The following is a 17,059-nucleotide window of genomic DNA, read 5'->3' on the forward strand; positions in this document are numbered from 1 at the left end:
GAGGTCCCAGGAAATTCGCACTCACACAGGGTCCAACGATAGTGTTGAGAAATGCTCTTTGTAGAAAGTGCTGTCCATAATACCTAGCAATATGGATACTAAAATGTGTCCAGAATGTTGAATGTATATGATAAAAAATAAACTGAACTACTTGTTTAATATCTTGTTACAAATCTGACTTTGTGTTTAGCAACCTTTTACTGTTGTGTATAGCTGACACAACTTTATGATTTCAGTTTCATAAAAGACGCATCTACAGACTGTTGATGTTTTATAGCTCAGGGGTTTTTCCAGTGCAATACACTATCTTACAACTTGACTTTGGTGTTTTGAGCATTGTAACATTTATTGAAAACAAGTAAACCCTCAAATGCCCTGTTGGCTATCAAAGTCACATCTTAAGGCAGAGGTCTTCAACCCTGGTCCTCAGGGACCCCCTGCCCTACATGTTTTGGATGTTTCCCTGCTCCAACACACCTGATTCAAATGAATGGTCGTTAACAGGCTTCTGCATTACTAGATAACGACCCATTCATTTGAATCAGGTGTGTTGGAGCAGGGAAACATCTAAAACGCGCAGGACAGGGGGACCCTGAGGACCAGGGTTGAAGACCTCTGTCTTAAGGGATCCAAAATGTCTGGAAAAGAGAGAGGAAAAAATAAACTAAATTAAAATGCTACAGCTTGTAAGTGCAAAAATAAGATGCATGTAAAAAATCTGAATGTACTTTTATTTTTTCAGAATCTTATCAATTGAGGATCGTGAACACATCGGCAGCCTCTGCAAACTGCTAATTGACCAAGGACGGGTTCACTTTCTGGAGCAAAAAGGATATAAATCCAGTCTGCGCTACTATACCAGCAAAGATGTATCTTTAGAAAATGTGTTGCTTACTGCATTACCTACCTTTCCTCAGTGAGGTGGCAGCGTGCTTGTGCAATGACATATTTGGCAATATGACTAAACACATTTTAAGAACTTTCTTTATCCAGAAACTTCGGTTGAACAAAGTTCTGTCTCTGAAAACCAGTGCCAGTTCACCCGTCAAATATCCTGTTTACACCAAATTTCAACTGAAGCATACCACAACGTTGAAGTGTGTATATGTATGCTGTCGTTTGTCCAAAGTGTTGTAAAGGCACTAAATGTAACATGTGTTCTGCATTTACAGCATAAATTCCATAAACTCTTAAAGGTGGGAAAATACTACAGAAATTCAAAAACCAGGTGACAAAAGGAATACATTCTAGCCTTTAATGTTTAGAAGGGTGCATTTGACACTTTCTATAGACCCTGTTATTTCACTCTGTGTTACTGGTTGTATGTTTTTATTATTTTGAATATTTTGAATATTGTAGAGTTTTTTGGGTGGAGTTACCTTGCTTGTTTGTCAACTGATGGAAACTAACGTAAAAATTTAGTAAGATATAAAAACTGCCCCAATTCTTGTCTGAACTCCAACTCTTTACTCTAGCTTGAGTTTGATTGACAATGGGATCACAAAATATGCCAAGGAGGAAATCATGCCGCACATGAGGCAATTGACCTTTCAAGTATGCCATGCCCACCTTTGTTACTCCGTCAAGCATTGCTTCTTTGTATAGCGGGTACTATTGTAGACTGCTGTATTGTAGCATACTGTACCGGTCAGTGCAAGTAATTTATTTTGGAATAATACCTCCAGATCGAGGGGAAATGGATTGCAATATGCAGTGAATATATTCAGAATATTAAAATCAACAAGACAGGGGGCATTTGGGGCGGATCTAGAAAAATACTCATGGGGTGGCAGGAGATTTTGAGGGGTGGCAGAAGTGTGTGTATGATAAAAAAAAAACGTTCATGTTGTTGAAAAGTTATTGACTTTTGAAATGTGTAATTTGTTGATGATCCCAAAACATGCGCGTTGTTTAGGCAGCCAAAATCATTTGCTTAGCGGTGCGGTTTCAGCGGTTAAAATAAAACAATACTGGGCGTCCGACTATCTGTTGAATATTGAACTTCAAACTAACTTTACCACGTCTATGGAAGTTTATTAGACTCTTTATTCAAATGGAAATGCATTTATTAAATGGCAATTCAATGTGCCAATGACAATGCAATCCGCAATTCAGCTTGTATTATTTTGAATTTTAAAAATTATAAACGCTTATTGGATTGCATTTCATATTGACAAGGTTTTTGTGACTCTTTATTCAATGGCAATGCATTTGTCAAATATCAATTCAATGTACAAAGTGGCAATGCAATCTACAATTCAAATGGAAAAGCAGTTGTCAGTAGGTTATAAGGATAGTTTCTCGATTGCTAAGACATAAATGCTGTGCAAGCCATCCTTTAGAAAACCATTTAGCCAAATCCCTGCTGGAAGACCATGTTCCCCAGTTACACAATTCACCATTGACACATTTCTCAGGTTCGTTTACACTTTTAGATCTTTTAGAGGTGACCATGCTTTCCCTAAAAGATGACAATAAAATACTTTGGAGCGCGCTATAAACAGAGCCATAGAAAAAGAGAGTTGTGATCCAAAGACTCCCATTGTTATCAAGGAATGCGGAAGTAAAGCGTGTCTCACGCTCATGTTCCAAACATTTTATTTTACACCATTGAACCCCATTCATTTTCAGTGTCTCTGAAGAAAGGTAGCTGGTAAATTTATGAAAATCCTGCATTATTTCATATTTCTATTTATTTTTTTGTTATTAGAAGTATTTCATATAGCCAGCTTAAGATAAAAAAAAATTGTAAGATTATAGCTCGTTAGATTCATTCTAAATGCAGTTAGAGCTAGACTGTAGGTGGTCTAGTACAGGGGTCGGCAACCCAAAATGTTGAGAGCCATATTGGACAAAAACAATAAAATTCTGTCTGGAGCCGCAAAAAATTAAAAGCCTTATATAAGCCTTATAATGAAGGCAACACATGCTCCAAGTGTCTATATTAGCTATATTAGACTATACTATAAAAATGATCGAGACAAACGTACTTAATGACGCACCACGTGACTACTCTGCTGTGAGATGGTGCTTTAAGTTTAACTTCCATTATAATATTAATGTATTATGTTTCGTTGCATTGATGAAATTATAGAAATACAATACAGAAATCAGATTTTTGATGTCATTTTTATTTAAGGATTCGAAAAAACAACAACAAAATATAGCTGCAAGCAGCAATGGGGTGGCCAAGCAGGTCAGATGGCCCAGAAGAAACTTTCGACATCCTCAGAAGAGGATTCCGAGTACACACATCAAGTTTGGTGGTTTTGAAAATCTAAAATCATTTTGATAGATTGTGTGAGGATTGCATTGACTATATACAGCTTGACTGCAGGTAGCTAGCGTCTGCGGTCTACCTGGCTTCTTTTGCAGTGGCTTACAGTCTTGCTAAACAGAGAATCAGTCATGACAAGCTCGTATAAGTGAACGTTTTATTCATTCATTCAAAATTCAGTCCAATTTTGACATTTCAAGGTGATTGTGGTCGGAAGATAATCTGTGCCAAATTTGGTGAATACGTTTTATTCATTCAAAATGGCGGCAACATTAATTCAGCTGGTATCACAAGTTAACATGTGTCAGTCAAGGGATCGCCCCCCTAGCGGTTAGATGACATCCTTTTGTGGACCTCTTCGGAACAGTGTCCCGAGCACCTGTACCAAGTTTGATGTTAATTCAGCAAATATTTCCTGAGATGATCTCACTTCCTGTTTTGGCGGCTCCATCGCTGACTTTGATTAGCTGTACTGGAAAAAACTGTTTTGAAAATCCAAAAACCATGTGAAAACATTTGTGGGGCTTGGATCTGAAGATAATTTGTGCCAAATTGTACTTATTGCAGCGCCACCTACAGGTAAAATGGCATGACCTATGTTGGACCTCTTTAAAACAGGGTCCCTAGTCCCTATACCAAATTTGGTGTCAATGCAGTGAAGAGGTGCTGAGATATGACCTCACTTCTTTTATGGTGGCTTGGTTGACGACTTTGGCTGTTCCAGTCAAAAGGTTTAGAAAATTTAAAAAATGTGATGTATTTTGTGAGGCTTGGTCTGAAAATGATCTGTGCCAAATTTTGTGAAGATTGGACAACTTTATAGGAGAGGTAGCAAAAAAAAAAAAAAAAAATCAAAATGGCGGCCACATCAATTCGGCTGGTACCACAAGTTAACATGTGTCAGACATGGGATCTACTAAGATATCCCGAGACAAAGGATCACTTAAATAAGACAAACAAATCAACAGTTATTGGTCAACACACAATACTGCTTATTGTAGTGCCCCCTAGAGGTCAAATGACACAACCTATCTCAGACCTCTTAATAAGAGGGTTCTGAGTCCAAACACCCAAGTTTGGAGTCAATGTTGGCCAATTTGATTGGCTGTAACTTTTGTGAGGCTTGGTCTGAAGATCATCTGTGGCAATTTTGATGAAAATTCGACAAGAATTGTGGGAGGAGTAGCGAAAAAACGTTTTTCCTTAACATTCCAAATGGCAGAGAATCTATAGAACTGGGTATGATGTAATAGTGCGTTTGATTGGTCTTGATCCAGGGAATACAATGATACCTCATTTTGGAAAATTAGGCATATGGTTCAAAGGTAACGTGTGTAAACACAACTTCATATTTTTTTCTGCTCATTTACAACTCAAAATTATAAGAGTGAAGAGTAGAATTAAATAGTTGTCTTTTCATTTTCCCTGCAAGAGGGAATGGTGATCAGCAACCTCATAGCTGAATCAAAACGATACATTTGGCAGACCGGTGTAAAAATTGACCTTATATCTATGACTTAAGTCATTGTAAGTTTTTCCCTTCTCGTGATATTTTCAGGCATTAAGCCTACTCATTGCATTAATAAAAAAAAAAAACCTTTTTAAAGGGGACATGACATGCTGTTTTTGGATGCTTTTATATAGGCCTTAGTGGTCCCCTAATACTGTATCTGAAGTTTCTTTCCCGAAATTCAGCCATGGTGCAGAATTATAGCCACTACAAGTAGTCCCACAGTCAGCTTTCCTCAGAACGTGCTGTTTCTGTGTCTGTAGCTTTAAATGCTAATGAGGAGGAGAGGGGCGGCAACATGCGCTAATGTTTACAACGGATGTATCGCAATGGCTCGTAGCCCCCGTTGCTGTAAGATGCCTCGAATTTAGCCATTCTCATGTGATCACCCTGGTTTGCAGAGGTGCACACTCATTCATTTCAATGTGGAGAAAGGCGGATATCGCGAGCCATAACACCAACAGCAGAACGGTTATCCAAATAACAAAGAAGTGTACAACACTGGCGTTACAGCGTTTGTATTCACACACACACTTGATGCCATCTACCTTTACATTAGCGACAGTAACTCAGCTGGCTGGTAGCCCCGTTGCTGTAAAATGCTTCGAATTTGCCCATTCTCATCTGATCGCCCTGGTTTGCAGAGGTGCACACTCATAATAATTTCAATGAGGGGAAAGGCGGATATCGCGCACGCCATAACGGTTATCCAAATAACAAAGAAGTGTACAACACTGGCGTTACAGCGTTTGTAGTCACACACACACTTGATTCCATTTGCATTTCTTTACGTTAGCAACAGTAACTCAGCTGTTAGCTGCAGAGCTAATGTTACAGCCAAATTCTAAGGGTAGCAAGCTACGTAACCATATACAGTAAAGCAACAAGATGATATAGCTTTAGTTAACTTACTTGTCCAAGTTTTGTAGCTTGACCAAGGAGATTTAGTAATGATCCAGAATTTAATTTCAGCAAGGCCAGCTTTGTGTTGGTGTAACAGACGTGGTCTTGCAAGGTCCGTCGGAGGTATACAGGCAACCGTCCGCTTCCACCGGGAGTCAAACTCACCACCTCTGACTTCCCAAGCGCCACAACTACAACTACGCCAACGAAAAGCTAGCAATTAGCCGGCGCGGGTGGCCTATTACATACTTGAGGAGTGAGTTTCACCACACACCGGCTACATTCACCCCTCAAACTCACTCCGGCCGGCTAGCTGATGCTAACCTAGCGATCCGGGTCACGGCACCACTGTAACAGATGTGGTGAGTGAGTTTCACCACACACCGGCTACATTGGCTCAAGTTGAGGAAACAGTAGTGGCTGAAATGTTTGGCGCAGACATGCAAAACTTTGGGAAGTTGTGTCAGCGCATTTCCAGCAAAAATACAATTAAGATACTGGTTGTGCAGAGGCTCGGATGAAGGAACTAAAAAAAGATTTGTGCTTGCATTTGTACATCCAAGCACAGAGCAACAGTTGTGCTTCGTTTATTTGCTCGTCATGATGTTTCTCCAGGAAAAACCGATATCGCACTCACCCTTGCACGGTGGTAGCTCAGTTTCTCATGGGCGGGCCAGATGATCTGGGCGGGCAAAGCAGAGAGAGGGGAGGTAACCTTCCTCCTATCTACGTCACTAGGAGGAGATTTTCAAACAGAGCAATTGAGCCTTCATTTTGTCAAAGGCGGAGAACACCCAGGGCTTGGTTTAAACCTATCGAAAATTCTAGCCACTGGGGGACCAAAGGCAGGCTAGGGGAACTCATATCAATGTTAAATAACCTCCTAAAATGCATGTCATGTGACCTTTAATATATGCACCTCCCTGCCAAAGTAAATTCCTTGTTTGTGCAAACATTCATGGCGAATAAAATCCCTTCTGATTCTGATACCTTCTTTAAACATTGCTGGTTCATTCAGTTGTTCAGAGAGAAGTGATCACTCTGTCTGAGATAGCTTATTAACAATGGCAGTAGGCTATTGTTAGTTCTGAAATAACAATAAAATAACAGTAAAATATCCTCATTATTGTTCAATAATGGTCAAATCCACCTTTATTTTGTGATTTACGAATAATCTCTATTGGCTTGGGTCGCGAAGGCTTGTGACTTTTAAAATATGGGTCCCCAGAAAAAAAGTTTGTGCCCACCACACATTATGGTGTCATGTGACTAAAAGGGGGCGTGGCCGGAAGCATAAACGTGTTTTGGCTAATAACTGTTGAAATGTTTACCTTAATAAAGTAATTTCTTTGTCTGTTGATGTCTTGTGAGATATCAAGCTTGACCATCGATAATATTTCATAACAACCGAATTGACGCGGCCGCCATTTTGGATTTCATGGAAAAGTGTAAAAACCTTTTACACGCCCCAAATTTTGTCCAATGTTTACTAAATTTGGCACAGATGATCTTCAGACCAAGCTTCACAAAGGTGTCTGATGGATTTTCAAATTTTCGAAACTGTTTGTTCGGTAGAGCCAATCAAAGGCGGCGGCAAAGCCACAAAAGACACGTTAGAGCGTAACTCAGCAACCATTTTAGCGATTGTCACCGAACTTGGGTTCCATCGTTCCCAAGAGGAGCAGAGGAGGCCTGTGGTGTTATACCAGAAAAAAACACTTTAAACACTCAGTACTTTGGAACGCAAACAGATATTTCAACCAAACTTGGTGTGTTGCATGAGTGCAACAGGTTGTTGTGACTTAATTGTTGCGCAAGTGCTATGGAGGCCATGTCCTGCTCTGGACTGCTTGGCCCCTCCATTGCTGCTTGCAGCTATATTTAGGGTTCCTCCGGTAGGAGGGAACCCTATTGTTATTGGTGGTTTTATTAGGATTCCTCCGTAAGGAGGAAACCTATTGTTATTGGTGGTTTTATTATTTGTAATTCTTGTACCATGGGAGTCAATGGCAGCCCCTAGACCCCATCGACAACTTTTTGTGAAATTTGGCACACTCATTAAGGACAGTTTCTTCTATACCTACACCAAGTTTCATGTCTCCCATTAGACCACTCTAGCGCCACCAATGGGTCAAAGTTGGACTTGTGTTTACACACGCAACTTTTGAACCGTATGACTCATTTTCAAAAATGAGGTACCATTGGATTCCCTGGATCAAGCCGAGTTCAACGCACACCATGGCGTTAATTTCCGGTTATATAGATTTCCCGCCATTTCCGGTTTTATCAAAAACCTTTGAAAGCCTACTCCTCCTACAATTTTTGTCATATCTTCTTCAAAATCACCAGAGATGATCTTCAGACCAAGCCTCACAAAAGTTATCAAAGGAATTTTGATCCTCATAACCGTCTGTCCGGTACAGCCAATCAAATTAATCAGAAAAGCCGCAAAACAGGATGTGAAGTCATGTCTCAGCAAATCTTTGAGATATCAACACTAAACTTGGTAGATCGGAGGAAGACACTACAACATGTTACCATGTGCAAAGGCAAATTCATATCTCAAAAAATGATTGATATAAAGCAAATTGAACTTATCGCTAACGCTAAAATTATGCTTTACACATCAGCCATTCAAAAACTGATACTCTGATTCAATCACAAGTTCATATGAAAACTCTTGAGAATGTTCATAACACAAATCTGTGAAAAAGTTGACTGTAAGATGAAAGGTCGATTTTTGGTGAATATTTGAAACATGCTTGCTTGGCTAATTTCTAGGCAAATTTCCAATGAATGTCTCCCTTGCTCCTCCCCGCGCGTGCTCCAAAATCTCACACACACTCAGCCTTCCCTTGACACACGCGCGGCCAAGACGCACACGCAACATTTCAGGAGAGTGTGGGCTGACCAAGCCCCCACTCATTCCTTGGTCTTTAGCAAAGGCCCATGTGGCTCTTGATGGTATTGCATTTCCGATTTTGTATGCAATGGTAAAAAGGTCTCAAATCCTGAAACATTGATAGTGTAGGCCGAGAAACACTTTAACAAAAGCCCATGTGGATCTTGTTGGTATTGCATTTCCGATTTTGTATGCAATGGTAAAAAGTTATAAAAATCCTGAAACATCGATAGTATAGACCAAGAGTAACTACCACACCACAAATGGCCCACCATTACCCATAGGTGGCGCTACAGGCCACGCCAAAAAGCACAAATATACAAGGCTTTCTGGAATGGATAGGCTCACCAAGCCCCCTCCCTTCACTTATTGGCTTGAAAAAAAGGCCCATGTGGCTCTTGATGGTATTGCATTTCCGATTTTGTATGCAATGGTAAAAAGGTCTCAAAATCCTGAAACATAGATAGTATAGGCAAAGAAACACTTTAACAAAAAGCCCATGTGGATCTTGTTGGTATTGCTTTTCCGATTTTGTATACAATGGTAAAAAGTTATAAAAATCCTGAAACATTGATAGTATAGACCAAGAGTAACTACCACACCACAAATGGCCCACTATTACCCATAGGTCTTCCCTTGACACACGCGCGGGCTTGGCAAGACGCACACGCAACATTTCAGGAGAGTGTTCCTTGGTCTTTTGCAAAGGCCATGTGGATCTTGATGGTATTGCATTTCAGATTTTGTTTGCCATGGTAAAAAGTTCTCCAAATCCTGAAACATTGATAGTAAAGGCCAAGAGTAACAACAACACTTTAACAAAAGCCCATGTGGATCTTGTTGGTATTGCATTTCCGATTTTGTATGCAATGGTAAAAAGTTAAAAACATCCTGAAACATTGATAGTATAGGCCAAGAGTAACTACCACACCACAAATGGCCCACCATTACCAATAGGTGTCGCTACAGGCCACGCCCTAAAGCACAAAGCACTTCACTTCTTGTGAAGATTAAAGCGCTTCACTTCTTGGCTTGAAATAAAGGCCCTTGTGGATGTTGATGTTATTGCATTTCAGATTTGGTATCCCATTGGAAATTCTGCAGCATTGATTTTTCTATACAGTTACAATTTGTCAAGAATATACATTTTTCAATGGTTCGCAATGCTTTACACGTAAGCCAGTCAAACAAGTTCATATGAAGACTCTTGAGAATGTTTAGTACACAAATCTGAGAAAAAGTTGACTCTAAGATGAAAGGTCGATTTTTGGTGAATCTTTGAAACATGCATGCTTGGCTAATTTCTAGGGAAATTTACAATGAAATGTGTCCCCTGCTCCTCCCCGCGCATGCTCCAAATTCTCAGACACTCATTCTTCCCTTGACACGCGCGGGCTTGGCAAGACACACACGCAACATATCAGGACTGTGTGGGCTGACCAAGCCCCCACTCATTCCTTGAATATCAGCATAGGCCCTTGAGGACCTTGGTGTCATTGCATTTCCTACTTTGTATGCAATAGTAAAAAGGTCTCCAAATCCTGACACATTGACAGTACAGGCCAAGAGTAACTACCACACTTTACCCAAAGCCCATGTGGATCCTGTTGGTATTGCATTTCCGATTTTATATGCAATGGTAAAAAGTTTTTAAAATCCTGAAACATTAATAGTATAGGCCAAGAGTAACTACCACACCACAAATGGTCCACCATTACCCATAGGTGGCGCTACAGGCCACGCCTTAATGCATAAAGATACAAGGCTTTCTGGAATGGATAAGCTCACCAAGCCCCCTTCCTTCACTTACTGGCTTGAAATAAAGGCCCTTGTGGATCTTGATGGTATTGCATTTCAGATTTGGTATGCCATTGGTAATTCTGCAGCATACATTTTTCTATACAGTTACAATTTGTCAAAAATAAACATTTTTCAATGGTTCGCAGTGTTTGGAGGAATCCACCATTACTGCTTGCAGTTATATTTATTATTATGTTTTACCCATGGGAGTCAATGGCAGCCCCTAGAGCACAATTGTAAAAAGTTGTGAAATTTGGCATGTTGAAACTGCAGACCATTAGTAACTACCATACCAAACATGGGCCATGTGAGACAACAGGTGGCGCTACAGGCCACGCCCCAATATGTCAATTTTTAAAGTGATGCCATTTGCAGGCCATAAGTCCCAAAATGCTGAAATTTATTACAGATGCCTTATTTCTCATGAGGAACAAAAAAGCCTCTAGAACCTATAACGGCCGCCATATTGGATTTTTCTGTACAATAAAGATTGAGGAAACACGTTTTTTCGCTACTCCTCCTACATTTTTGGTTAAAATTTTCTTCAAAGTTGCCAGAGAGGATCTCCAGACTGAGCCTCACAAAAGTTATCAATAGGATTTTTGATTTTCAAAACCGTTTGTCCAGTACAGCCAATCAAAATCATCAACAAAGGAACCAAACAGGAAGTTGGGTCAAATCTCAGCAAATCTTTGAGATATCAACACCAAACTTGGTATATCGGTAGAAGACAATACAACATGTTCCCATGTGAAAAATTGACTTAATATCTTAAAAAATGACTGACATAAATCAAATCAAATTTATCGCTAACGCTAAAATAATGCTTTACACATCCACCGGTCTAAAACGGATACTCTGATACTATCACTAGTTCATATGAAGACTCTTGAGAATGTTTAGTATTCAAATCTGAAAAAAAGTTGAGTGTGAGATGAAAAGTATATTTTTGGTGAATATTTGAAACATGCATGCTTGGCTAATTTCAGAGCTATTCTGCAAAACCCTCTCTCCCCTCCTCCTGCCCACGCGTGCTCCAAATTCTCACACACACTCAGTCTTCCCTTGACACACGCGCGGCCAAGACGCACACGCAACATTTCAGGAGAGTGTGGGCTGACCAAGCCCCCACTCATTCCTTGGTCTTAAGCAAAGGCCCATGTGGATCTTATATGTGGTATTGCATTTCCGATTTTGTATGCAATGGTAAAAAGGTCTCAAATCCTGAAAGATTGATAGTATAGGCCGAGAAAAACTTTAACAAAAGCCCATGTGGATCTTCTTGGTATTGCATTTCCGATTTTGTATGCAATGGTAAAAAGTTATATAAATCCTGAAACATTGATAGTATATAGACCAAAAGTAACTACCACACCACAAATGGCCCAACATTACCCATAGGTGGCGCTACAGGCCACACCCTAAAGCACAAAGATACAAGACTTTCTGGAATGGATAGGCTCACCAAGCCCCCTCCCTTCACTTCTTGGCTTGAAATAAAGGCCCATGTGGATCTTGATGGTATTGCATTTCCGATTTTGTATGCAATGCTAAAAAGGTCTCAAAATCCTGAAACATAGACAGTATAGGCCAAGAAACACTTTAACAAAAGCCCATGTGGATCTTGTTGGTATTGCATTTCCGATTTTGTATACAATGGTAAAAAGTTCTCCAAATCCTGAAACATTGATAGTATAGGCCATGAGTAACTAACACACCACAAATGACCCACCATTATCCATAGGTGGCGCTACGGCCACCCCCCAATTGTCCATTTTCAAAGTGCTTCCATTTGCATCCCATTTGTCCCAAAATTCTGAAATTCATTACATATGCCTTATTTCTCATGAGGAACAAAAAAGCCTCTAGAACCTACGGCACCCACACAAATCTGAAAAGTAGTTCAATGTAAGATGAAAAGTAGATTCATTGTGAATATTTAAAATATGTATGCTTGGCTAATTTCTAAAGCTTTTTCCCCAAATCCTATCTGTAATTTGTTTAAACAAACGTAGCCTTTTAAACCTCTAGGTTTAATTCTCTCTTTTATAAATTTAAAGTTGGATTTGAGATTTAACAGACATTTAATCATTTAGCAAGTTGTTTGACTCAAAAATCATAACAATAGCAAGCTCCCACCTTCACTCCTTAGTCTAGTAGCCATTTTAGACTAGTAGGCATTGTGTGGTTAGTTTGGCCACAGCTAATTCTACTGTTAAAAGAAACAGAAGGTCTTCTTCTTCAGAACTATACAGTTGAATCAACCAAACACAGCTTGGTCATGTTATCATCTTCTTTGGCACATCTAAACTAAGGACTTGACTTTTAAGAAAGCATGACCAAAGCAATTGGGTGAGGGAGGGTTCCTACATAAACAGTTGCTGACAAAGAATTTCAGACTTAAACATAGTCTTGCATTAAGAGTAGAGTCAACGAATTGAATAACTGTGCTAATGGTTGTTGAAACTCATTGCTCTGCGTTGGTGCATGTCAATTTAGGCAGAAGTCCATGTCTGGTGATATTTGACAACCTCAAACACCATGAGTCTGCCACTGGGCCTATTGAAAAGGCTCTTGTTTTCATTTGCAATGCAACTATGGGGTGCCAAGCTGGGCCTAGTTGTACTGTTAGAAAGGCCAGTTACATTAAACATTATTGTTGTTATATAGTTTTCTTCCGAGCATTGCATGCACTAATAAAAGCAATGATGCCCAGAAATGTTTTGTAGGAGTTGCGAAAAAGAGAAGCAGAACAGTGGAACACCATCCCAACTCAAAATGTAGTAGCGTAGAATAGAGGAACTGGGTGTACAAGCATCTGCTTGCGGAATGAATGCTCCGTGCCATGTTTTAGAAAACTTGAGAAGTCTCCCTTTATTCGTGGTGTGTGTCCAGTATATAACGTCTCGCCCTGCTTTATCCTACCGCCCTGCTCCCCGGCCCCTTGTAGTAGCCTCATCTCCATGCCCATAACATTACGCCATTAACTAGATCCAGTAACATGACACTGGGAAATGGGTGCTGAAGTGGAAAGTCCCCAAAAACAGCATAAAACAAGGAAAATATTAATCCACCAGTCATTTTTACATTTTAAATATGGAGGCATCTATTGGAGGTGGCCTGACAGAACACGCTTCAAAGTTGTCACTTTCAAAAGAGTTGCATTTTAACCCTGTTTGTCCAAAATGTCTAAAAGTTGGTACGCATGCCTTATATTGCTCATGGGGAACAAAAGAGTGTCAATAACCCATAATGTCGGCAGCATGGATATTTCTCTACAGTGACAATTTGTGAAGAATTTCAGAAAATGACTTAAAATCAGCCATTGATCCAGTTGTCTTGAAATGTTGTGTACATGAATGAAATACATGTCTGTGTCATGTCAATTTGGTAATGGTTTGAAATGCTATGGAGGAACCCGCCATTGCTGCCTGCAGCTATATTTATTATTATTATTACACATCTGTCATTGGAGTCTATGGCAGCCCCAACCACATGGTCAGAAGTTGTGAAATTTGGCACATTCTTTGGGATCAGTCCCCTCATCAATTTCACCAAGTTTCATGTCTCCCATTCCAACCATCTAGCGCCACCAATGGGTCAAAGTTGAAGGTGTGTTTACACATGTTACTTTTGAACCATATGCCCCATTGTCCAAAATGAGGTATTGTTGGATTCCCTGGATCAAGACGAGTTCAACGCACTCTATGAAATCATACCCAGTTCCATAGATTCTCCGCCATTTTGAATGTAAAGAAAAAGCGTTTTTTCGCTACTCCTCCTACAATTCTTGTTGAATCTTCTTCAAAATTGCCACAGATGATCTTCAGACCAAGCCTCACAAAAATTATCCCCTGGAGCTTTAATTTTCGCAACCATTTGTTAGTTACAGCCACATCAAATTTATGTGGCTGAATTTATATGGCCGCCATTTTGAATATACCGTTTTTTCGCTACCTCTCCTATAAGGTTTGTCCAATCTTCACCAAATTTGGCACAGATCATCTTCAGACCAAGCCTCACAAGTTTTCTTGATTATCTAAACCTATTGACTGGAACAGCATATCAAAGTCGTCAGCCAATCAAAGTCATCAACCAAGCCACCATAAAAGAAGTGAGGTCATATCTCAGCACCTCTTTACTGCATTGACACCAAATTTGGTATAGGGACTAGGGACACTGTTCTAAAGAGGTCCAAAATAGGTCATGCCATTTCACCTCTAGGTGGCACTGCAATAAGTAAACATTTGGCACCATTTATCTTCAAGCCTCACAAAAGACATCACGTTTTTTTTATTTTCTACACTTTTGACTGGAACAGCCAATCAAAGTCGTCAGCCAATCAAAGTCATCAACCAAGCCACCATAAAAGAAGCGAGGTCATATCTCAGCACCGCTTTACTGCATTGACACCAAATTTGGTATAGGGACTAGGGACACTGTTCTTAAGAGGTCCAAAATAGTTCATGCCATTTCACCTCTAGGTGGCACTGCAATAAGTAAAAATTTGGCACCATTTATCTTCAAACCTCACAAAAGACATCACGTTTTTTTGATTTTCTACACTTTTGACTGGAACAGCCAATCAAAGTCGTCAACCAAGCCACCATAAAAGAAGTGAGGTCATATCTCAGCACCTCTTTACTGCATTGACACCAAATTTGGTATAGGGACTAGGGACACTGTTCTAAAGAGGTCCAAATAGGTCATGCCATTTCACCTCTAGGTGGCGCTGCAATAAGCAAACAATTGTAATTTATCTTCAGATCAAGCCTCACAAACCCTTTCACATTTCGGTAAAGCTGATCAAATTCGGCGATGAAGCCGCCAAAACAGGACGTGAGATCATATCTCAGGAAATATTTGCTGAAACGACATCAAACTTGGTACAGGTGCTCAGGACCGTGTTCCAAAGAGGTCCACAAAAGGTTGTGTCATCTAACTGCTAGGGGGCGATCCTGTGTTTGACACATGTTAAATTGTGATACCAGCTGAATTTATGTGGCCGCCATTTTAAATGAATGAACTGTTTTTGGTAAATATCATATATTCACCTCATTTGGCACAGATTATCTTCAGACCACAATCACCTTTACATGTCAAAATAGAACTAAATTACAGCTGTTTAAACTTTGGACAAATCACATTTTTACCCAGTAACTGAAATCTGTGATTTCCAGCACTGAGAATAGCTCACTAGGATAAGTTGGTGTCCTGGCAATGTCAACGTCAGAGGTTCGAATCCAGCCAAAGCTGACAAGCTTGTCATGTCTCTGATTCTCTGTTTAGCAAGACTGTAAGCCACTGCAAAGGAAGCCAGGTACACCGCAGTCACTAGATGTTGAAAGTTCCTTCTGGGTCATCTGACCTGCTTGGCCACCACATTGCTGCTTGCAGCTATATTTAGTTTTTGTTATTTTATCCGATTCATCTATTAATCAAAAAAAGAATCGACCGATTAATCGATTATTAAAATAATCGTTAGTTGCAGCCCTAGTTACTGCATAGAAAAGTAAGCTATTTGTCCTGTGGCGAGCATTATAAGATTTGGCTGAAGTTTATACAGTTGTAATTCAGTGATCTTTTGAGATATCAAGGCAGTGGCAGGCAGGCAGGGCAGGACAGGCCAGCTGGATGAAGCTGTCTTGGGGGCAGGGCTGAAGAGAAGCTGTCCCGGTAGAGAGGGGTCGTCTAGCAAGGGGTCTGTGTTGCTCCAGCATCCTCTGTTGCATACTCTGTTACACTCAGCATCCTCTCTTGTTGCTCTCAGTATGGTCTGTTGCACTGTTGAGCAGGGGCCTCATGTATAAACGTTGCGTACGCTCAAAAAGCTTGCGTACGCTGGTTCTCACGCACACTGTTACGTGCGCCTCTTGTTAGAGGGAACGCAACGCCCCGCTGCTAGTGAGCCCACCCGGTAGCCAGAGAACAGGCGTGATGGAGTCGTAGGTGCAAGAACAGACAAGGCCGAGGTACCGTTTAAAAGGGGCTTTATTTTGCCAAACACGGTAGTGGGGGGGAAAGGGCTGGACGGAACCAAAACAATGAAAGTAAAAGAAGTCACACTCCTAACTCAAACGCCAGCCGGCGCGCTAACCAGAAACACAGGGGGTGGTCCGCCCAGGTCCTAGTGTTTTTAACAAGGTTTCAGCTACGGGTGATGTGTGCCCATGGGCCTCTTGCCTAACACTCCCAAGGTGCTTTCCCCTTCCCCCTGGGAACAGAAGAACAATAATTATTAACAAATTAACAAATAGCGCAACCCAACCAAACAGACCACAGTCAACGGGCAGCTCTACCAAGAAAGGAAAGAGACCCCAGAAGCGTTATGCGGCGGTCTTTATACGCGTGGCTCCAGCTGCAGTCACTGATGAGGGGGGGGAGGAGCCAGCGCTTCAATTAGCGAGGGAACCTTGGGGAAACACAAACACACAACCACGAACACAACACTGGGGAACGTAACACACACTTTGTGATGTATAAAGATTGACTTCACGTGAGAATGTGCTGGCCGCCATGGAAACTTTTGAGCAGTCGTGAGAATGTGCGGACCGTCCGCAAAGTCTTGTCTGACATGGCGAATTCTAACTGAAAAGTGCCGACACTCACCAAACATTACAAAATAAAGTTTCCACTACTACGTTTATGACGTTGACTATTCAAAAAA

General features: G+C 40.7%; 2 protein-coding genes across 2 annotated transcripts in view; one reads left to right on the forward strand and one right to left on the reverse strand.

Moving 5' to 3' along the window:
- Nucleotides 1-1,860, forward strand: part of trmt13 (tRNA methyltransferase 13) — a 65,961-nt gene extending 64,101 nt beyond the window's left edge. The window contains exon 11 of the mRNA XM_084693164.1: nucleotides 743-1,860. Coding sequence (XP_084549290.1) covers nucleotides 743-920 — 178 coding nt within the window. The 3' untranslated portion in view covers nucleotides 921-1,860. The remainder of the gene's footprint in view (nucleotides 1-742) is intronic.
- lrrc39 (leucine rich repeat containing 39) overlaps nucleotides 1-17,059 on the reverse strand; it is a 76,453-nt gene that overhangs the window by 35,837 nt on the left and 23,557 nt on the right. The window lies entirely within an intron of this gene.

Source organism: Hypomesus nipponensis, chromosome 26 (assembly GCF_054491055.1).
Source record: "Hypomesus nipponensis isolate SF chromosome 26, ASM5449105v1, whole genome shotgun sequence".
NCBI lineage: Eukaryota > Metazoa > Chordata > Actinopteri > Osmeriformes > Osmeridae > Hypomesus > Hypomesus nipponensis.